This window comes from Hibiscus syriacus, unplaced genomic scaffold, assembly GCF_006381635.1.
Source record: "Hibiscus syriacus cultivar Baekdansim isolate YM2019G1 unplaced genomic scaffold, ASM638163v2 tig00110432_pilon, whole genome shotgun sequence".
NCBI classification, from domain to species: domain Eukaryota; kingdom Viridiplantae; phylum Streptophyta; class Magnoliopsida; order Malvales; family Malvaceae; genus Hibiscus; species Hibiscus syriacus.
The window spans coordinates 683724-708118 of NW_024062735.1; the positions used below are offsets into that span (position 1 = coordinate 683724).

General features: G+C 34.3%; 1 protein-coding gene across 1 annotated transcript; it reads left to right on the forward strand.

Annotated features, from left to right (window-relative positions):
• The first annotated feature begins 21888 nt into the window (after positions 1 to 21888).
• LOC120125531 (E3 ubiquitin-protein ligase RING1-like) lies at positions 21889 to 22997 on the forward strand. The gene is made up of 2 exons (XM_039143939.1): positions 21889 to 21982; positions 22237 to 22997. Exons 1-2 carry the CDS (start codon positions 21889 to 21891, stop codon positions 22995 to 22997), a joined length of 855 nt encoding a protein of 284 aa, XP_038999870.1.
• Positions 22998 to 24395: the final 1398 nt, after the last annotated feature.

Genomic DNA, 24395 nt, shown 5'->3' on the forward strand with positions numbered 1-24395 from the left:
ACAAAAATCAGTGTCGAGGAGGTCATAGATGAATCCTAAACATCTCTAACATATGTTAACATTACTTGTCTTCATAAAAAACTTATTATCTATCGTAAAAAAAATTATTTTTATATATTTTCAACATCTCAATAGTTTCTTTCCCAAATCAATCTTATAACCTGTTAATATAATCGTGTTAAGTCACCATACCATTCAAAATATCAGACATATATAGCTTCATTCCTAACTCATTCTATTGATCACTGTACGACAACATATTGTAAGTTGACGAATTTATGATTCTATATATTTTTTTTCTACAACTTTTCATCTATGAAAATGTAAATGTAAGCTTATGAAAAACAATCTTAATTCCAAAGTTAAGCTTATCGCTCGGGTTCTTTTTTCCTTCTGTCTCCTATTAAAATTGTCAATAATCTCTAGAGTAAATAGTTAAAATTGTCAAATGATGAAAAATCATATAAAACTAATAAATAATGTAATTATTAAAATTTCTTAGTAAGGATTTTATAATAGCATCAGCACGTCATAAAAGGATTTTATAAGTAATGTAACTATTCATAATCGCGTTGCGAATCTGGAAACTGATTTGCGATAATGGAGATCGCGTTGCGAATTAGCGATCGCATTGCGATTTTGTTGGTCATTTTGGCAAATCCGGAAAAAATTGGTTAAAATCGTATATTATATTAGATTTTTGGTCACTGAGGTTATTTTCTCTAAAGAATTTGAGCTGGTTTTTTCCTCTTATTTTTTTAAGCTCAAGAGTTTTGGTTAGCGTCAGCGTATCACGCTCTTCACTACTCGTGGTCGGTGCGATTAATCGCCCTTCATTTCAAAAATCTTCCAGAGAAGGAAATTTATTTTGTAAAAAAAAAATCTCATTTTTAGAAAAAAAACATAAAAATGGATTTTAAAGCCTTTTCAACATTGATATTTAATATAGTTATTTTTCTTAATTTTAACATTACAGAATATTTTATTTTTTGACTGATCGGCTGATTTGTATATTTTTATTTGAATACAACTTCCTTTGTTTTGTCTCAAATGGACACACATATGTTTGTAATATAATAAAATAAGAAATTCAAAGAATAAATTGATTTTTAATTTTTTTTGAATAGTTAAAACTTTAATAATTAAAATAAGAGTAAAACAATTGAATGACGAAATTTATAGTTTATCCTAGATTAAAATATTTTTAAATCATCAAAGTTGAGGTCACCTACAACGTGCCTCTACCCCTAATTAACATACTTAATTAAAACCTTTATATAATACATTTTCACTTACAAGAACAATGAAAAACACAACATTCCACGTTAAGATATGAATATATTCACAGCTTCAACGATGAAACTGTCAAACTTTGTGTGCTGGTAACCTAATCAATTATTTGAACATAATTTCAAATAAATTTAAAAAATCCAATGTTTCATTTGCTTCTGCAGAGTTTTCATTTACTCTCTATTCAAGGATTTAGACAGCGATTGCTATATAATGTTATGGTTGCTATTTTATTATTTAAGTGTTTGATAATTACGATCATTATTTACTGTAATTAATGATAATAAAATTTATTATATCTCCGATCATAACATAAAATGCATCAACAATAGTAATTTAAATCCAACTTTATAGCGAAAGGCAATATTGTAATTGATGATCTGAAGCAAAGTTACTTGAGCTATTCAACTCTTGCACCTGCATGTAATTATTGAGATATCTTAAAAGTTGCCATAGCAAGTAAAAAAGCATTGCACAAAGTTTCGTAAAGCCAGAAACCGAGACGAAAAAAAGTAAATAAAGGTTAAAGTAAACCCTAAACAGTATCATTTGCCTACAAATAATAATTACAGTTGCTTTTCAAAGGCGGAACCGCACGTCCAAAATCGTACCTTTTTTGAGCAAGAAACTGATTTTCTGGGTGAAAATCGAGTATCCAAAGTTAATATTGATTTAATAGGTTTCGTTGAAATGTCACGATCAAAAATATTTTAGATGGAACTCAAGCCACTAATCTAAAATTTAAATATACATACTTGGGATGAAGTACATTAAACATTTTTTACTCATAGTTTTATTGATGGTGTACACATGTATTATACACTAATAATTCATAAAATATAAACCCTTATTTGATACATATATATATGTCAACAAGTGTTGGGTGATTCAATAAGGTATACTATTATTATTGCAAAGAGAGAATTTAAGTTTGAATACTAGAGATAACATTATTGAAAGAGGGAATCATAAATTTGGAATAGAGATCATAAAGTAGACAAATTATGTCAATATATCGAATTAATCGAATTAGATAATATATATATACTTAATGGTTGAGGGGTCATAATGCACTAAATCGATAGCATTGATTACGACGTAACTTTTTAAATATTAATGACAAAAAAACATACTCAAACCCGAGTTACTATTTGTCATTTACCAAACATTTAAATAACAAACTCAATTTAACTCCTTCTAATAAATAACACAAATTAATACTAAAAAACACTTTACCGTACAGTAGATATAAAAACACAAGCATTTTAAAATTTAACTATCAAATTTTAATTTAGGGATTAAAGTGAGATAAATGGTATACCTTAAGGACCAAATTAAGCATAAAAATAAGAATATAAAAGAAGTCAAGTGGTATGTTTTAATTGGTGGGAGGATTCTGTCGGGTTTTTTTAAGCAGAAAAGGACTAAACCGTTTAATGGATGATATTTTTAGTCTTGATTTGGACCCAAAAAATCTTTAAGGACCAAAGTGAGAAAAGTAACATACTTTTAAGAATCAAATTAACCATTAAACCTGTAAGGGAGAGAGAGATTATGAACATAAAAAGGAAAGAAAAACACTTAGGCTGATCCATTGTTTCAAGTAATGTTAGTTGGAAGAAAAAGGAAGATCCAGTGGATGACATAATAGCACAATCTATGCCTTTTTTTTCACTGAGATTCTTTCATTCCAGCGAATGACAAAATTCATTTCCTTTACCCTGCCATTGGCCCATCAAAATGACGAAGCCCTAAACACAGCCTCTGCTAACAATGACAATGCTTGAAACCCAGCAAATATGTTTTATATTCAAAATTACCCTGAAGTTGAATTGATGACTTAACTCCTTTTAGCCTACTTTCTTTGTGTTTTCCTTGAAACATTTCCCAGTCGCAGTGAAAGGCAAATTCCCCCCTGGAAAAAAAGCTGTGATAACCAAAAGCACACAAGTGGGAAATTTAGCTGTAGTATCGTCATCAAGTATGGGGAGAGCCCACTGCCATGGAAAATTTAAAAAAAATGGGGCACACGAATTATTTATTGGATGACAACAACGACATGAGTAAGTTGGTTTCCAAGTTTCAAAACAGCCCCACACAAAAAGAGTTAATGATGAGTTGTGAACATGTGAGAACTGCCAATTTCTCACATTCAAACTGGTTTTTTTTTCCTTTCTTTTTAAAAAAGAAAATGCACTGTATCCAGGGGGAAAAAAGGGAATTTAGGAGAAAAGCTGTCTGGTATGTTGCCATGATGGTCCCATGACGATCTATGGAGTCTTAGTTAGATACAAGGATCTAATGCAAGTGTATGCACAAAGTACACCGTTTTTAAAGTGAAGCAGATGGGCTCTTGAAACCAATAAATGGGTCTAAGTTCCGGTTGTTTGGGTGAAAACACAAGGCATGAGTATTGATGGGTGTTGCTGACAAATTCCAACGCAATAATATGTTGGATTTTTTTCATCCTACTCATCATTCATGTTTGGACAGAGGTTCGAATAGATTCTTGATCTGGGCAACGATCATTGGTTTGAAGAATGTTATAAAAGGAAAACTGGGTGAATATAATCATTAATTCTTTTGCCCCCCATTCCCCCAAGATTATGGTGCTCGTAAAGTGACCATAACTTGCAGTCTTTGTCATGAGTCATAAGCACCTATCACAAACAGGAACAATGGCATATACCCTACTGTATACGTTCAAACCACATTTTGCTTCAAAGATGGCATACTTTAAAATTAACCTATATAATTTTAAGTGGAGTTGGGACGTAGAAAATATTATTAGGGAGAATAATTTTTTTAAAGAATTGTATTTTCATATTTGATTTACAAAAAAATCATTATTACTAGATAATATTGTATAATTTTCACCACTTTAGACATAAATATACATGAAATAATATTTTTTATATGGATCATTCTGAAATCTTATATTTCATGTTTTACTTAAAATTATAAACATAATAAACAAGTGTACCAAAAAAATAAACATAATAAACAAAGAGTTTGATTTAGTAAAATATTTATAAATTTGAATAATTAAAATTATTTTATATTTAATATATTAAAAACTTATAATTTTATGAGATGAACAAAGATATTATTATAAAAATAATATATAATTTTGAGTTATTAAAAATGATATGATATAGTGAAAAATAATATATTTTTCCACTCAAGATCACAAAATTATTTTTTTAATATTTTATTATATAAAAATAAATAAGATATTTATAAAAATTATTTGAAAATATAAATTTGACATACTAATTTTATTAAGAGAAAATAACCTCAGTAACCAAAAATCCCATATAATATACGATTTTAACCAACTTTTTCCGGATTTGCCAAAATGACTAACAAAATCGCAATGCGATCGTTAAATCGCAATGCGATCGCTAATTCGCAACGCGATCTCCATTATCGCAAATCAGTTTCCAGATTCGCAACGCGATTATGACTATCCCAATGCGATTTTCCAATTTCGCGTTGCGATTTTCCCAATTCGCAATGCGAATAAGTAAATCGCAATGCGAATTTGGAAAATCGCAATGCGATACTGACTATCGCAATGCGAATTTGGAAAATCGCAATGCGATACTGACTATCGCAATGCAATTTTCCTAATTCGCATTGCGATTTACGTATTCGTGTTGCGATTTTCATAATTCGCAATGCGAATACGTAAATAGCAACGCGATTAAGTAAATCGCAATGCGAATTAGGAAAATCGCAATGCGAATACATAAATCGCAATGCGAATCTTACTATCGCAATGCGATTTATATAGCGCCATTCGTATTAACGCGTATTTTTTTTCAAATTCCAAACACGAATTTTTTCTTAATATATCGAAAACTGAACCGTCCACAGTAATCACAACTCATAACCTCAAACCTAGAATCACAATACTCATCCCTATCTCCATCTCTCACTCTCTACGACGAAATCCGTCCCCATCTCCGAAGATTTCCGTCCCCATCGCCGGCGAAATCCCTCACAACCATTCACGATCAGAAATCCCTCACAATCATTCAGAAATAGAAAATCAACCTCCGAGGGTTAGTTTTTTTAATTATTTTTATTTTGAAATTTTTGCATTATTTTAGGTTTTTCATATTGAAATTGATGATAAGTTTACTGATAATTTCAATAATAGATTAACCATTTCACTTAGATTTCTTATTAAATTCATTCGATTGCTGCCAATACTGCTAAACTGTTTAGTATTTAACCCTGTGAAGTTAGTATTTGTCTTTGTTTTGTCTTTTGGTTGAAGTAATGCAGAAGAAGAATAGTTTCGAGAATGAAAATCGCAACGCGGAAATAACTATCGCAACGAGAGAATCGCAACGCGAAATGAAAATCGCAACGAGATAATCGCAACGCGAAACCAAAATCGCATTGCGATTCTCTCGTTGCGATAGTCGTTTCCGCGTTGCGATTTTCATTATCTCGTTGCGATTTTCATTTCAACCAAAAGACAAAACAGTGTTGCAAATTTTAGTTTCAAGAATAAACTACTATTTATGTTTATTGTTTTTGGTATATCTTCACAGTGTAGTTTTTGGTATATCTAACTTGGTATGTTTATTGTTTTTGTAGAAATTTTTTTCGGCTTCATTGACATTAAGGAATAAAGTTAGCCTAGCCACTACAATTGCTTCGAAGCTTTCACCTGCGCAAAGAAAATTGTTTGAAGAAACCTGCTTCGGGCCATGGCTGAGAGTACATCATCCGGGTGGAGATGCTAATTTGACCCATTTGTGGCTTCAGACCATGATTAGCGATCTACCCGACAGTATACAACGTGGTGAGAAAGAGATATGGTTTTATTTTCCACCGGTGTATACTTGTTTTGGGTGGAATGAGTTCTACTTAATCACTGGTCTACGATTCGGACACGATGATGTAGGCCGGTACACTCAGCATATCACCCGCCCATCATGGTTATCCAGAGTTTTTCCTGATGAGTCAATAGAGAAGCCGAACTTACACGTCGACGACCTGAAGAAATTGTTTAATAAGAAAGATGGTTTTACTCGGATGAATGACGTCGATGTTGTCCGAGTATGCCTTCTACTACTTCTGTATGCAGGATTTTTAGGCAGAGAGGTCAGACAACCTATTCCTCAGTAGCTAATATTATTGGTAGAGGACCTAAATGCATGGAATCTATTTTCGTGGGGTTCGTATATATGGAAAGCTACCTGGACTAAGTTGTCGTCTGCCTTTGATGACCGCAAAAGTTTGCAGGGCGATGGGTCGAAATACACTTTGTCAGTCTTTGTTTGGGCCTTTAAGGTAAGAATTTCTATATTATGTTTTCAAAATTATAATTAATTATTTAAATATTACTAATGTTTGTTATTATATTGTTTGTAGATTTGGATATTCGAGGCTTTCCCCAGCATGCGGACATATGCATTAAAAACCTCAAATGATATTCCTAGGGCTATTTCCTAGAAGAGGAAACGTCTGTTGGATTGAGAAGACTTAATACCATATGCGACAATAAATAATGTAAGTTAACATAAATACTATCATATATAAACAAGTTATTAATAGTAGACGTTTAACTTTGTTTGAGTTTTTATATTTTTAGGAGGCCAACATTCCATTAATGAGACTGACACTCACGGAGGCTGAGCTTGCCACTGATTGGTTGCAAGCTAGTCAACGTTTTCTTGATGGTACGAATGATGAGCAGCCTCCACTTCGAGAGCCATCACCTCACCCAGAGCCATCACCTGATCGACCCGACTATACACCTCTACAACGAGAGCCATCACCTATCCCGTCACATCATCGAGCCTCTTCTCCACCATCACCTCATGATAGGCGACCGGCAAAGATGCCACGACTTCTATCTCCCTGTTCTCCACCTCCACGGGATGAGTCAAGGGAGTTACGTGATGAGGTCAATGCCTTGCGTGAGGAGATCGGTACTCTACGCGATAACGATGGTGCATGGCGTGTGGAGGTGTCTACTTTACGTGGTGAGGTTGTCGCTCTACGTGAGATGGTAGTATCGTTGCAGAATGAGGTTCATACTCTACGCAACGAGGTAAGTTTAAGATTTTCCATATTTAACTTGATGATAATTTACTCGTAATTTCACTTAAATTAACCATTTCACTTAGATTTCTTAGTAAATTTATTCGGTTGCCGCCAATACTGCTAAACTATTTATTAACACTGTGAAGTTAGTATTTGTCTTTTTGTTTTGTCTTTTGGTTGAAGTCAATTTATCCGGTTGCTGCCAATTCTGCTAAACTGTGTATTCTTTAACACTGTGAAGTTAGTATTTGTCTTTGTTTTGTCTTTTGGTTGAAAATTTGAAATATATTTGTCTTTGTTTTCACTATTTAAATATCATGTCTGTTTATTTATTGATATTTGTATTTAATTATTTAGAGGACCGATAAGGTGGATGCTTTACGTCGGGTTTTTCTTGCTCGACAGAGTTCATGCATCAGGCGGCGTGCACGTGCTATTAAGTCTCCGTACACCCCAATAGTGCGAAGACACCGCAAGAAGAAGCCCGACTCGCCTGTCATCCCTCAAGAGTCCACTCCTATCGTTGAAGAGGCCCCTATCATTCCTCGAGAGTCCCATCCCACCGTTCAAGAGGCCACTGTCATCGTTGAAGAGGTCTTTCCCACCATTCAAGAGCCCGATTTACATGGCGTCATATGTAGGATTCTTGAGAAACCCTCTGACGTGCCGGACATAATGGATTCAAGTTGGCTCTTGTAAGAGTTACCGGCCAGTACCATACCGGTATCTGAAGTGGAGAGGAAACAACTATCGGACACAATTCTGGATAACACCCTTTGGGCTAAGACCGCAGTTTATTTTTATCTACATGAGCGGAGCCAGGGGTGTTTCACTGACATATGCAAGCTCAACGATGATATCTATTTGTTGCTTGATCGGTCTTGGTGGGGCGTATTATTAGGGGTCGAAGACAATGGCTATTTCGATGGAGGGGTAAGTCTTATATTTTTCTTATATTTTAATTTGATTTCTTTTTTAAAATTTATGTAAGTTACTAATATATGTCTTTTTTTGTAAAACAGCATATCGATGCGTGGGTGTCACGTCTTCTAATAATTAGGAAACTTAAGGAAAATAAAAGAAATACACGATATACAATTATGCCGACGTCTTTTAACGCCGTTCACTTGAAGAATCAACGAGATGAATCATTTGCGTTGGGCAATGGACAAGCTAAACTTTATCCTGCATGGTGGGAGGTCGATAAGGTTAGTATTTAGTTTAGATTGAGTTTAAAGGTATTCATAAATAAGTGCGCAAATGAATGAATTATTACTTATGATTATAGGTGTTTATCCCTGTTTTGGAACGTAAACATTGGCTTCTCGTCAAGCTTCAGATCCCATCCCTTAAGGCAATAGTATATGACAGCAAGATAAATTACATATCATTGGCTGATTTAAGAGATATTATTAAGGGATGTAGCTCTCATTTTGCTAAATTCTTGGATGCGATAAATTATTGGACTCGTTCTGGAAACAAGAAGCCAAAGAATTAGAGTTAGCAGAGACGAGACCGCACCACAACAAACGAAAGGACCCAGAGGGGATTGTGGTCCTCTCGTATACTTGGCGTTGGAGCGTTTGATCACAGGAAGTATAAAGTATCTACCTCCCACCGATAGAGATAGAGCTGCAGTAGGCTTGTGGTTTCGGCATTATATGGCTAGATCGATATATACGAGATGCTGCCTACCTGCATCCGCGTTATAAAAATGTCCATAAACAATTGGTATGTTTATAGGCTTGTGGTTTGAAAATGTTTGGTTAAGTACTTAGAATTTAATAATTTGCTGTTTGTAGGTTTTAGATGTGTAGAAAGTGTTGTTTGAGCAAATGTTTGGTTTATGCAGGTTAATCTCAGAAGTGAGCTGCGTGAAAATGATGTATGGCTGCAAAAGTTGATTCAATAGTAGATGAGGAAATAAGAATTATTGCTTATTTTTTGATTGTTTAATTGATTTGTAAAAGGTGATTTGTAAAAGTTGATTTATTTAATTGATGTTAACATAATTCTTATTTTTGCTTGTTTAATTGATTGAAATGTAATGGTTGATTTTGTTGATTTCAATCTGCACTATGTTGAAGGCAAAAATGACTATCGCAATGCGAAATGAAAATCGCAACGCGAAATGAAAATCGCAACGACAAAATCGCAACGCGAAACTAAATTCGCGTTGCGATTTTCATTTCGCTTTGCGATTCCCTCGTTGCGATTTTCATTTCGCATTGCGATTCTTTCGTTGCGATTTTCATTTCGCATTGCGATTCTATCGTTGCGATTTTCATTTCGTATTGCGATAGTAATTTCCGCGTTGCGATAGACATTAAGATGATTGCGAACGTCATTTCCGTGTTGCGATAGTCAAATGATTGCCTAATAAGTGATAACAACTGAACATATCATAGCAATTTTCAAACTCAAGTTACTAATACATGCCTAACTGAAAATGTTAAAAGTTCACACATAAAATCTACATAATACAACGTTTGCATTTAAAAATCACCTAAGTTAACAGTCCCAAAAGGTGAAGCCAGTTGTGATTGAGATTTTAAAGATGATTGCGATTTTGATTGCCTTTTTCTTGACACCATATGATCTTTGGATTTTGATGAGGATCCATATTTTGGTAGAGTAAAAGATGATTGTGATGGCACTGGTGATCCACATGTCAACTTTGTATGACCACTTTCCTTGCACCGACTACATGTCGATCTCTTCTTCTCTTCACCCTTAGACGGTATACGATCGTGACTTTTTGGTCGGCCAGGTAGCCTTCTGTCCATGGCTGGTGGCAAAACTGTTTGTAAGTCATCTGGTATGTCCCACTCAGAAGGATGTGAAATAGGGTAGACAATCTCGGCATAAGTCTGTCGATATACTTCTGTAGTGTAGCAATCCATAGCGTATGTGCTTGAATCATCTTGGTTTAGATGAAGAGCAACTTTTATAACATGGCCACACGGATAACAAGATGTTTGCCATTTCAAACAACTACACGTCCTTGCATTTAGATCGACAAGCCCATTTAAGTTATTATCCAGTACTTCAAACAAAGTGTTTGAACATGGTTAAACTCTCCATGACGTTGACTTCACAACACGTTTCGTTATCTTTTTTTCAGTCCATGGTGTAACACGTGTTCCAATGTTCCTGTAAATTTAAATAAATAATACTTAGTAAAATATATGATAAGTTACGAATTCAAAGAAATAATACCTGCATGGTTTCTTTTCTTGTAGTACCACTGTTGAATAGAGGCTCGAAAAACCTCCATTAACATAGTAATGGGTAATTTCCGGGAATGACGACTTAGAGCGTTGATTGATTCTGCACTATTAGATGTCATGAAACCATATCTTGCTCCAAGTTGATGTACTCTTGACCATCTTTCAAACCCGACATCTTCTAGTGTTTGAGCACACTGAGGCAAAACACGTCTTAAACAGTTTATATGCTTATTGAAATCCACTTCCCGATAAGCTTTTACAGCCTTCCAGTATGTCCATTTGTGCTTTTTTATACCAGCAGACCTTGATTTTAGATTTCTATACAAATGAACACCACAAAGTCCATGAAAAGCATCTGGGAAACACCTTCTAACAACGTTGTCAATTGAGTTTGCCCTATCGAATATGATTGTCAGATTGCTAATAGGACCTATGCAATCCCTAAGATGCCCCATAAACCATGTCCATGAATTAGAGGTTTCAGATTTGCCAACCCCGTAAGCTATTGGCAATATCCCATTGTTAGCATCCATGGCTACTGCTAATAAGTTTACTCCAAGGTATCGACCTTTCAAATGTGCTCCGTCAACTATAATAACTGGGCGCATGCAAGTAATAAACGAACGAATCTACAAAATAATATACACAAGAAATATAATCATTTAAATGTGAAATGCATGTAACTAACAAAAATGAGTCAACATAATTATATTGATTTACTAACCGCAGCACCAATGGCGATAAACAGCAACTCAAAGCGTCCATCTCTATCTGTTTTGATATGAGTTACCGACCCAGGATTTTTCAGCTTTAAATTGTGACAATAAGCCGGCAGTTGGGCAAACGATGCTTCTGACGACCCTCTCAACAATTCCAAGGCATAACATTTGGCTCTCCAAGCTTGAGAATATGATATACTAATCTTGAAACGAGCATTCATGTCAGTCATAATTTCATGTCCCCGATATACCCTGCCATTCAAAAACATTAACTCAGCCAGAAAACCACCCAACACCTTTTTGTTTGCCTGTCTATGGTGAGGAAAAACTTGGGTTCTTGAACATGTATGTTTATCAATAAAAGTCCTAACTTGAAACATTTCGCAATCTTTTATCCTCTTTGCAATCATACGCCACGTACAGTTTTTGTCAATCATACACCTTGTTTCGAAACGATCTTTGCTTGATTTGTTAACTTTTAGTTGATAGCCATCTTCCACACATTTCGTATACAAAGCTATCTTCAAGTCTTCCTTTGTATTCAAACAATCATCTTTCTTGATACGAATAACTTTTGTGTAACAATCAACTGCTTTCTTTACCAACTCTTCTTCCGGTATCTGAAGTAATTCTGGCATATTCCAGTTATACTCCCGTGGCATTTTCTTTTCTTCGGAGACTTTTTCTTCTTCTTTTTCTTCTTCAAGATTATATGAATTACAAAATGGATGTTCAACATGTTCATTCACAGTCATAACTTCCTCCTCATTATCATCAACAACATCTTCCTCGGCAACGGTTGTTTCATCATCAAAATTCGGGTATTGACCAATATCAAAATCATTACACGCAGGGTCTGTTTCTTCTTCTGAAACATCATCAAAATCCGAGTATTGACCAATATCAAAGTCCGGGTATTGACCAAGATCAAATTTCGAATATTGACTAGTACTCACAATTTTTTCTATTGGCTCATCATCGTCTAATTGGTCAATACAAAAACCGGAATTTGGTGCTGAAAGTTGATTGGGATTTGGATTAAAGAAAGGTTGTGGGTTTTGAGAAAAACTTAGTTGATTACTACCCGCTATTGACCCAATAATACTACTTCTAGGTTCAATAACATACAATGTAACATCATCACTTGAAACACTAATGTAAGCAATGAATCGTTCAACATCTTCATTGTCGGTTAACAAATAAACTTTATCATTTCTCTGATAAGATAACCTAAATCCACTTAGGAACTCTAAATTCAATTTCTTTGAAACACGTAACATTAGAGTTTCATAAGTTAACTTTTTTAATGACAGTTTTAGTTGAAGATTCATGGGTAAAGGCATATATTGTAAAACACCATGAACATTCTCCCATGACCCTCCAAAACACAAATCTATCCAAACATGATCAACATTAGATGATTTCATGGTTGTAAATTAATTTACTAAACAAACGAGCTGCGAAACTAAGACCTGTTGCCGGATGGGGAAGGATGTAGGAACGGATATAGGAACGGATGTCGCCGGAGAGAGTGATAGATGGAGATGGAATGAGTTGCGATTTAGGGATTTAGGTTATGAGTTGTTGCTGCTGCGTAGATATATACACAAAAAATTTGTGTTGCGAACTTTGAAAATCGCATTGCGATTCTGTATTATCTGGTTGCGATAGTCAGAATCTCGTTGCGATAGTCAGAATCGCGTTGCGAAAGTCAGTATCGCGTTGCGAAAATAAGTATCGCGTTGCGATTTTCCCAATTCACAATGCGAATAAGTAAATCGCAATGCGAATTTGGAAAATCGCAATGCGATACTGACTATCGCAACGCGATAATACAAAATCGCAACGCGATACTGACTTTCGCAATGCGATTCTGACTTTCGCAACGCGATTCTGACTTTCGCAACGAGATTCTGAAAATCGCAATCATCTTCAAAATCCCAATCACAACCGGCTTCACCTTTTGGGACTGTTAACTTAGGTGATTTTTAAATACAAACGTTGTATTATGTGTATTTTATGTGTGCACTTTTAACATTTTCAGTTTGGCATGTATTAGTAACTTGAGTTTGAACATTGTTATGATCTGTTCAGTTGTTATCACTCATTAGACATTTATTTGACTATCGCAACGGGGAAATCGCAACGCGAAAATGGCTATCGCAACGAGAAAATCGCAATGCAAAATGAAAATCGCATTGCGATTTTATCGTTGCGATAGCCATTTTGCATTGCGATTCTCTCGTTGCGATAGTCAGTTTCGTGTTGCGATAGTCTGTTTTGCCTTCAACATAATGCAGATTGAAAATCAACAAATCAACTATTACATTTCAATCAATTAAACAAGCACAAATAAGAATTATGTACACATCAATTAAACAAATCAACATTTACAAATCATTTTTTACAAATCAATTAAACAATCAAAAAATAATAATAATTCTTATTTTCTCATCAATTATTGAATCAATGAATCAACTTTTGCACCCGTACATCCATTTCACGCAGCTCACTTAAGGATTAACCTGCAGAAACCAAACATTTGCTCAAACAAGACTTTTTACACAACTAAAACCTACAAACAACAAATTATTGAATTCTAGGTACTTAACCAAACATTTTCAAACCAAAAGGAGTATATATATTAACAAAACTTGCATTTGACTTACCAATTAACAATGGATGCTTTCATAACGCGGATGCAGGTAGGCAGCGTCTCGAATATATCACTCTAGCCATATAATACCGAAACTACAAGCCTATTGCAGCTCTATCTCTATCGGTGGGAGGTAGAAACTCTGTGCTTCCCGTCGTCAAACGCGCCAAGCACATGCATACGAGAGGACCACAATCCCCTCTGGCTCCCGGTGATTGTTGTGGCGCGGTCTCGTCTCTAACAACTGTGACATTGAACTTCTTTGGCTTCTTGTGTCCAGAATGAGTCCAATAATTAATCTCATCCAAGAATTTAGCCAAATGAGAGCTACATCCCTTGATAATATCTCTCAAATCAGACAGTGATATGTAATTTATCATGCTGTCATATACTATTATCTTCAGGGATGAGAGCTAAAGTTGGACGAGAAGCCAATGACGACGTTCCAAAATAAGGATAAACACCTGCAATCATAAGTAATAATTCATTTATTTGCGCACTTATTTATGAACACCTTTAAAAAATTTAAAAAATAAACACTAACCTTATCGACCTCCCACCATGCAGGATAAAGTTTAGCTTGTCCATTGCCCAACGAAAATGATTCATCTCGTTGATTCTTCAAGTGAACTGCGTGAAAAGCCGCCGGCATTATTGTATATCGCGATTTTTTTTATTTTTCCTAAGCTACCTTATTATTAGAAGACGTGACACCCACGCATCGATATGCTGTTTTACAAAAAAAGACATATATTAGTGAATTACATTAATTTTTAAAAAAATTAATCAAAATTATATATAAGACAAATATAAGACTTACCTCCCCATCGAAATAGCCACTGTCTTCAACCCCTAATAACACACCCCACCAAGACCGATTAAGCAACAAATACATCTCATCGTTGAGTTTGCTTATGTCAGTGTAACACCCTTGGCTCCGCTCATGTAGATAAAAATCAACTGCGGTCTTAGCCCAAAGGGTATTATCCAGAATTGTTTCCGGTAGTTGTCTCCTCCCCACTTCAGATACCGGAAGGGTACTAGCCGGTAACTCATACGAGAGCCAACTTTCATCCATCACGTCCGGCAACGGTGGGGGTTTCTCAATAATTCGATATATTACCCCATGTGAATCGGGCTCTGGAATGATGGGAGGGACCTCTTCAACGATGACAGTGGTCTCTTGAACGGTGGGGAGGGGGACTCTTGAGGGATGATAGGGGCCTCTTGAACGATTGGAGGGGACTCTTGAGGGATGACAGGTGAGTCGGGCTTCTTCTTGCGGAGTCTTCGCACCTTTGGGGTGAACAGAGACGTAATAGCACGTGCACGCCGTCTGATGCGTGAACTCCGTCGTGCAAGGAAAACCCGACGTAAAGCATCCACCTTATCGGGCCGCTAAAAAAATTAATACATAAATCAATAAATAAACAGACATGATATTAAACAAAGACAAATATGTTTCAAACTTGCATTGTATTCACCAAAGTCATTATTCTATCATAGTTCACAAAATGCATCAGATAACATTCCAGAAGTAAGCACTTATATAAACATTTAAAAGGACAACATATATAAACATTCTAGAAGAAGAATAGTTTACTTTCGCAACGCGAAAATGACTATTGCAACGCGGAAATGGCTATCGCAATGCGGAAATGGCTATCGCAATGCGAAATGAAAATCGCAACGACAAAATCGCAACGCGAAACACAAATCGCATTACGATTTTCATTTCGCGTTGCGATTTTGTCGTTGCGATTTTCATTTCGCATTGCGATTTTGTCGTTGCGCTTTTCATTTCGCATTGCGATAGTCATTTTCGTGTTGCGAAAGTAAACTATTCTTCTTCTGCAAATTGAAACTTGAATGGATTGCATTACTTCAACCAAAAGACAAAACCAAAAACAAATACTAACAAAAACAGTTTAGCAGTATTGGCAGCAACTGAATGAAATTATTAAACAATCTAAGTGAAATGGTTAATCTAAGTGAAATTACGAGTAAATTTATCATCAAGTTAAATATAAAAAATCTTAAACTTACCTCGTTGCGTAGAGTATGAACCTCATTCTGCAACGATGCTATCATCTCACGTAAAGCGGCTACCTCACCGCGTAAAGTAGACACCTCAACACGCCATGCACCATCGTCTTTGCGTAAAGTACCGTCCTCCTCACGCAAGGCATTGACCTCATCACGTAACTCCCCTAACTCATCACGTGGAGGTGGAGAACAGGGAGATAAACGTCGTGGCATCTTTGTCCGTCGCCTATCTTGCGGTGATGATGGAGAAGAGGCTCGATGATGTGACAGAATAGGTGATGGCTGTCGTTGTGGAAATGTATAGTCGGGTCGATCAGGTGATGGCTCTGGGTGAGGTGATGGCTCCCGAAGTGGAGGCTGCTCATCATCCGTGCCATCAAAAAAACGCTTACTAGCTTGCCACCAATCAGTGGCAAGCTCAGCTTCCGTGGGTGTCAGCCTCTGTAATGGAGTGTTGGCCTCCTAACAATATAAAAGCTCAAACAAAGTTAAACGTGTACTAGTAATAACTTGTTTATAAACATATGGTAGTATTTATGTTAACTTACATTATTTATTGTCATATGCCGTAGTAAATCTTCCCATTACAAAGTTCGTTTCCTCTTCCAGGAAATAGCCCTGGGAATATCATTTGAAGTTTTTATTGCATATGGCTTCATGGCGGGAAAGGCCTCAAATATCCAAATCTACAAACAATATAATAACAAACATTAGTAATTGTTAAATAATTACTTATAATTTTGGAAACATTATATAAAAATTCTTACCTTAAAGGCTCAAATAAAGCCTGTCAAAGTGTATTTAGAACCATCGCCATGCAAACTTTTTCGATCATCCAAGGCATACGATAACTTATTCCATGTAGCTTTCCATAAATACGAGCCCCACGGAAACAGGTTCCACGCATTTAGGTCTTCTACCAATTTGATTAGATCATTCGGAATAGGTTGTCTGGCCTCTCTGCCTAAAAAGTCGGCATGCAAAAGTATTAGAAGGCATACTCGGACAACATCGACGTCATCCATCCGAGTAAAACCATCTTTCTTATTCAATAATCTCGTCAGGTCTTCCACGTGTAGATTCGACCTCTCCAGCTCAGAAAAAACCCGGAATAACCATGATGGGCGGGTAATGTGTCTAGTGTACCGACCTACATCATCGTGTCCGAAGCGTAGACCGGTGATTAAGCAAAACTTCTCCCGCCCAAAACACGTATACGTCGGTGGAAAATCAAACCATATCTCTTCATCACGACGTTGTATAGTATCTGGTAGATCGCTAGTCATGGTTTGAAGAAACAGGTGTGTCAACATCGCATCTCCACCGGGATGTTGTACTTTCAGCCATGGCCCGAAACAAGTATCCTCAAACATTTTTCTTTGTGCAGGTGAAAGCTTCGACGCAATTGTTTTGGCCAGGCTGACTTTATTTCTTAAGGTCAATTGAGCCGAATAAAAGTTCTACAAAAACAATAAACATACTAAGTTAGATATACCAAAAACTACACTGTGAAGATATACAAAAAACAATAATAAACATAAAGAGTAGTAGTTTATTCTTCAAACTTAAATTTGCAACAATGTGAATTTCTTATTTGTCTTTGTTTTTTGGTTGAAGTAATGCAATTCATTCAAGTTTCAATTTGCATAAGAAGAATAGTTTCTGAAAATGAAAATCGCAACACGAAAATGACAATCGCAACGCGAATTTGATTATCGCAACGAGAGAATAAAATCGCGTTGCGATTTTGTCGTTGCGATTCTCGGTTGATTTAATAAGCAATCTAAGTGAAATGGTTAATCTATTATTGAAATTACCAGTAAACTTATCATCAATTTCAATATAAAAAACCTAATAATAATGCAAAAATTTCAAAAAGAAAATAATTAAAAAAACTAACCCTCGGTGGTTGATTTGGTTGATTTTCCATTTCTGATTGTGAGGGTGGCTCTGAGAGATGGAGATAGACGGATTTCGCCGGAGATGGGGACGGATTTCGTCGGAGATGGGTGAGAGAGTGAGAGATGGAGATGGGACTGAGTTGTGATTTTAGGTTTTATGTTATGAGTTGCGATTACGGGATATACTGTGGACGGTTCAGTGTTCCAATATATTAATATTCGTGTTTGGAATTTGAAAATAAAATACGCTTTGCGATACTAATGGCGCTTTGAAAATCGCATTGCGATTATGTATTATCTTGTTGCGAAAGTCAGTATTGCGTTGCGAAATTAAGTATCGCGTTGCGAAAGTCAGTATCGCGTTGCGATAGTCAGTATCACGTTGCGATTTTCCAAATTCGCATTGCGATTTACTTATTCGCATTGCGATTTGGGAAAATCGCAACGCGAAATTGGAAAATCGCATTGCGATAGTTATAATCGCGTTGCGAATCTGGAAACTGATTTGCGATAATGGAGATCGCGTTGCAAATTAGCGATCGCATTGCGATTTTGTTGGTCATTTTGGCAAATCCGGAAAAAGTTGGTTAAAATCGTATATTATATGAGATTTTTGGTCACTGAAGTTATTTTCTCTTTTATTAATTATATGTTAATTATATTTTTCCTCAAAAGTTATATAGTATAACAATTAAAATATTTTTGTTTATAAAATAATTAAAATATTTCTATGAATTTTCATTCAATTATTTATAGTTTAATATTAAAGTTTAACTTTTTAAAAAGAACATATATCACAAGGATAATTTGTTAAAATATGTCTTTAAGTAATATTATATTCCTCCAACTAAATACTAATCTTACATTAATGTTAAACAAATTAAACAAGGTAATATAACATTCTCAAAATAATGTTATATTCAAATAATTTCATTCCAAAAATAATCATCTTTTCTGTTAATCAAATGTCTTCTAAAAGTATGACAATTTTCCCGAGACATTCAATAATGACAACACAAGGATAGATCTAGAGGCGGTCATGAACAATTATCTTCTATAAATTCTTTTTAATTATCATATATCTTAATTTATTTATATTTTTTATTGATAATTTACTTTCATCGAATTTTATAAATTATCTTATCTTAAAATTTTAAAAATCATTGTAAAATATTAATACTAATAATCCCTGCCATCTTAAAAACATTCCCATTCCCATTCCCATTCCCATTCCCATTCCCATTCCCATTCCCATTCCAATGACGTTTGAAAAGTGACGGAAAATTTTAAAATTCATAATTTCACTCTTTATTATTTTAGACCCAAACATAAAATTATTTAAATCTATATATATATATATAAATATTCATAATATTTTTATACAATATCAAATTTAATTCAAATAACATAAATACTCTTTGGTTTGATTATATCTATCAAGATATTTCTTTTATTAAATTTTACGCTAAGTAATAGAATATTTTATTATATTTTTATATAAAATATAAATAAAAATTTATAATCGTAATAAATAAATAAATTGTTTGAGTAAAAATAATTAGGGAGATTCTTATTTTTTTTAATTAGATTTTATTTATTTTTTAAAAAAATAAAATGTAAATTGGACATAAATATAAGATTAAACCTATAATCTTAAATTACAAATTAAATTACAAATGAAACATTGTGTTATGAAATTATAACTCATAGTCTTAGATTAGTATATGCTCGTAATATTTATAAATCAAATATTATAGTCTTACATTATAATCAAGATTATACCTTATAAACTTAAATAACATGAATCAAACTCTTGTTTTAAAAACATTGAACAACTGTATGTAAGAAATCTAACATGAAGAAAGGGGACTTGCAGAATTGTTGCATTTATATATTTTATTGTGTTCCAATTAAATTAAAATATTTTACATTAATTTTAATATGTTAATAATTTAAAATTTATATAATTTGTTGGTGTTAGTAAAATTTGGTGCTTTAAGAGAATAGACTCCTGGGCAGCTTTTCTTTATTTTATAGACTAGTTTATGGATTGTTGAAAAGGCAGGCGGAAGCAGAATCATTGTTAAAGTCTTTGTTTCTCTTTTCCTTTCGTCTCCTAAATGAAAAATGTTAGGAAATAAAGCAGAAAAATAGCAGTCATGAACAGCTAACTCTTTTTCTTTTAAACACGTTTCAAATGTCTAGGCATCTGCCTATGTTTGGAGTTTTGGACTATTAACTTTTTTCATTAACAGGCTAAAATTATTATATCAAAGTAATATATATTGATGTGACATATTATTTCCTACCATTTTTTTCTTCAAATTATCATATAAATTCATCACGAAACGAAACAAGAATCGTTCATCAATCAAGACTTGCTGTCATGATGTGCTGTTGGGGGTTATGAGAAAGGTCCCTATGATTTTTCCTATCAACAAAGACACACAAGTATCATCATTCAAGCACAGCGCATGCGGATAGTTTAGTACTCAAGTTTCTTTAAAAGCGAATATATATCATCCAAGTTCAAATTATATTGATTTATCTAATTACCTGATTGAAATGTTGTTTTAAGAGTTAAAATATTCATTTTAATATTCAAAATCTAAATATATATACATCTGAGTATTTAATTTAAATCTTGATCAAATAGATTTTAGTTTAAAATATAATTATCTAAGACTAGTCCCAAGTAGGTTACCCAACCAACCCATGCACAACTATAATATGAAGGGTAGCAATCAAGAAAACTCATGTCAGCCTAAATGTAGGGAATATATAACTAGTTTGGGGTGATTATACGTTACTATATGTTCGAAAGATTCTCAATATATTTGATAATGAATGTTTAAACACTTCTGCAAACAATGTACTTAAACCAAAAACCTCTAAAGATAACGATTATCTATTTAACCATCAAGATTGTTTGATTCATGTTAACTAATATAATATATTAAATAACCATATATTTATATTGTAATAAAATTATATATTAATACCCAACCTAAGTCCACAACCCATAAGACAAAATCAGTTGGCAGTAAACATAAACTAAAGCCTAGGCCCAAGTACTAAACAACACGGACAATAAATAATAAACGATCAATTATATTTTGGTCTTCCCCCCCCCCCCCCGGCCAATTTCTGTAATTATTGTGTTATATTTGTATTTTTTTATGTCGTAATCATGTTGATTGTATTTATCTCCTTTCCAATTCGCTCAATTTTAAGATGGTAAAAGTGTTTACTAGGATTTCTTTCTTTTTCTTTAAGTTAAGTCTTCTCCTGATATTTCTTTTTATTTAATTAATGGTGATATCAATTTTAATATTGGTTGTCAATCGTTGATGATTATTATTTTTTGTTCTTTTTCATTTTATGTCCTTTATTTTTCTTGAATTTTTTCAATTTAAACTGAAAATTTATGTTCTCGTGACACATTTTCCTCTGTTCTTATGATACGTTTTTTCTATGCTTTCGTGACATGTTCTTTATGGGTTTTATACGTTTTTCGTATACCTCTGTAGTCGTGTTGGTGTTTGTGCAAAAATCCTCACAATATTTGTTTTCTGATTGATTTATCGATGGTCATGTATTGTCAGAACCCCTCTTTGATAAAATGTTGTTTGTTGATATAATTAGAATTGTGTAGCGAAACAGGTTGCCAAATTGTTTGGTTTAATCATCACTCTTTTATCACTTCGTAAAACTTATCGTTCAACAAAGACAATGAGTTTTATAAAGGTTACTGAGTTATTTTGATGTTGGACGTCATTCTCAATAGAACGTTTCGTTTTTTCTTCGTATCATGGGATTTAACATTTTTATTTTATGTATGAGTTCTTTTATTATTGTCCTAATTGGATGTGTTGTAATTTTAATTCCTTTTATTATTTTTATTAATAAAATTAAGGTATGATTGTTAAAAAATAAAAAGTAAAAGTTTCACTAAAATCTTCAAAGTAGGGTTTGAATAAATGGCAAAGGTAGCAATCAACGCACTGAAATTTGATGGGATGGGGCATGTTGAACCCTTCACTACTAACATTTACGCGTGCTTGACTACGAAGAGTCTACGAACATGGACAAAACGAAACTACCCAGTAAATGCATACACCCAAAATTAGTTAATGGAAAACGAAATGTCTCCAATCTCTCGACTTCACATGAAATTTGTGATAAATACATAACCCAAACTTCATGCTTACACCATTCATGTAGAAGGGATAGATAATCATTCAAGGATAACACTTGTCCCATCCCATCAATTCCATTTTAATCTTTTGTTTTCCCTCTGTTTCCTTCTTTGTTTTTCACATTGTTAGATGAGGGCCGACCTAAATCAAGACCGTGTAAGTGTCCAAACCGTGATCGCTGTATAAGAAACTGTAGAGGTAACTATATACCGTCGCCATGGCTTCGGCCGCCACCACCGCCATTGCAGGCACTACCTCCTAGACAGAACCATGATGATCACAGCTTGTTGGTTACTGGCATGACAATCAAGGGAAGCATGCTATGTTATGCTCTTATTCTATGTATTTTCTTTGCACTTGTTAGATTCTATTTTAACAAGAGGATTAATCATTCGAGGAGAAGTTTTCCCATATGGTACATCAACACCATCGGTCTCCAACAATCGGTCATCGATTCCATCATGGTTTTCAAGTATAAAAAAGATGAACGACTGATTGAAGGAACCGAATGTTCCATTTGCTTGAATGACTTCCAAGAAGATGAAAGCCTTAGGCTTTTGCCAAATTGTACCCATGGTTTTCACCTTCCTTGTATTGATACTCGGTTAAGGTCACACCAAAACTGCCCATTGTATCGTGCACCCGTTGTTTCCCATGCCATGGTAGCTCAAACCAGTGCATCGGAACCGAATTCCATCAGTTCAGGTTCAAGCAACGACAGAATGGTCGAAAACGATGACGGAGAAGGTGGAGCCGGTGAAGAACTGAGAACTTGTCGGATTGAAGATGGAAACACGTCGGAAAATTCTAGAAAAAATCTGGGCCATTCTGATGGAAATGTGTTGAGCGATTTAGATGGAATTGAAGCCACGAGGAGGTTAGTTTCGTAGGATTTAACTTGTTCCAATGGAAATAATTGGTGAAGCAAGTGCAGGGCATAAACATAGTAGTAGTTTAGACACTGAATTGGAGCAGTTAAAAGTATTGGAAGGGAAAGATTGGTGTGCAACGTTGAAGCAGATGCAAAGTGATGGAGCGGGCGATGTTTATCGAAGGGGGGTTGTTTCAATGAAAAGATGTTTCTAATCAGGAGGAATATTCTTGTTATCCAAACGAAATAGAACCCAAGGTTCGATCCTTCCCTTGTTAAATCAGAGTTATAGATAGTAATTGGCTAAAATCATATTGGATAGTTTCACGTGTATCCGGATCGCTATGCTATCTATCTGTAACTATGATTGATTTAGGTATAATACACTCATTTTAATGGGTTTTTCTTCTTCGTTTCAATATAATATTGTATAAAACAAAATTTAATGTTATTACTTCAAAATTAACTATAAAATAAAAAAAAATACGAATCATTTTTCATTCCAACTAAAGTTTTTTATTCAATAAATTTCAATGTAAATTATTTATTCAATAAAATTTCATATATAATTTTGTTATGAATTTATAATAAAAAACTAATCAAAGCAAAATTAATAAGAAATGAAATACACATAGAAGATAAAATTTAATGTAGTTCAATTTGATCTATTTACACAAATGATAAAAAATTATATTACTAAATAAATAATTTTTAGACAAAAATAAATTTGAAAACATTAAAATTAAAAGGCTTATTAGAAAAGATGTTCAAACTATATCATATTCCTCATTTGGACACCTAATTTTAAGTATCTAACGTTATAAATATTACTATTTTAAGTATAACGATTGTTAAAAAAATCCGTTAATTTACACGTGTTATATTACGGTAATTTTAAAAATTTTATCGTTAGGAAGCTAGTACTAAGTAACTTTACGCTTACAACATATTTAGAAGGGATTTAAAGAACTTTCCAAGGAAGCTAGCACTAACAGCTTCAACCATCTCGGATTTCACCTTCTACGGTTTCGATTCAGTCGCTCTATTTTTGAATTTTCAATATAGCACCACCTGCCAAGACCGGGAATGGTGAAGAGGATAAGTGCAGCGGCGGCTGTTGGAGATGGGAGGGGGTTTGAAATTAAAAGTTTTCTTCAGTTTTGGGGTTTGGTCATGCGTTGGTGGAATCCCGTCCAAGTAATTCCAAAAGATGAGATTTAAATCCCCCGTCCATGCTTGCTGTGATGGGTTTCGACTGTGGCAAAAGTAGTGGCAAAAGCTGGGATTCATAAACCACGTCGGCGGCAATGGGATTTTGGCTAGTCCACAACATTGGGGTTTCGACTGTGGCAAAAGTTTGATTACTATTTTTTATATTAATCCAAATCAAAAATATTTTCAATATGTTTTTAGAAGT

What these genes read in the sequence shown, in the direction of transcription:
- LOC120125531 (XM_039143939.1), top strand. Translation starts at nt 21,889, where the DNA reads ATGGCAAAGGTAGCAATCAACGCACTGAAATTTGATGGGATGGGGCAT. An exon ending in CGCGTGCTTGACTACGAAGA is followed by an intron (nt 21,983 to 22,236) that starts GTCTACGAACAT and finishes TCACATTGTTAG; the next exon opens with ATGAGGGCCGACCTAAATCA.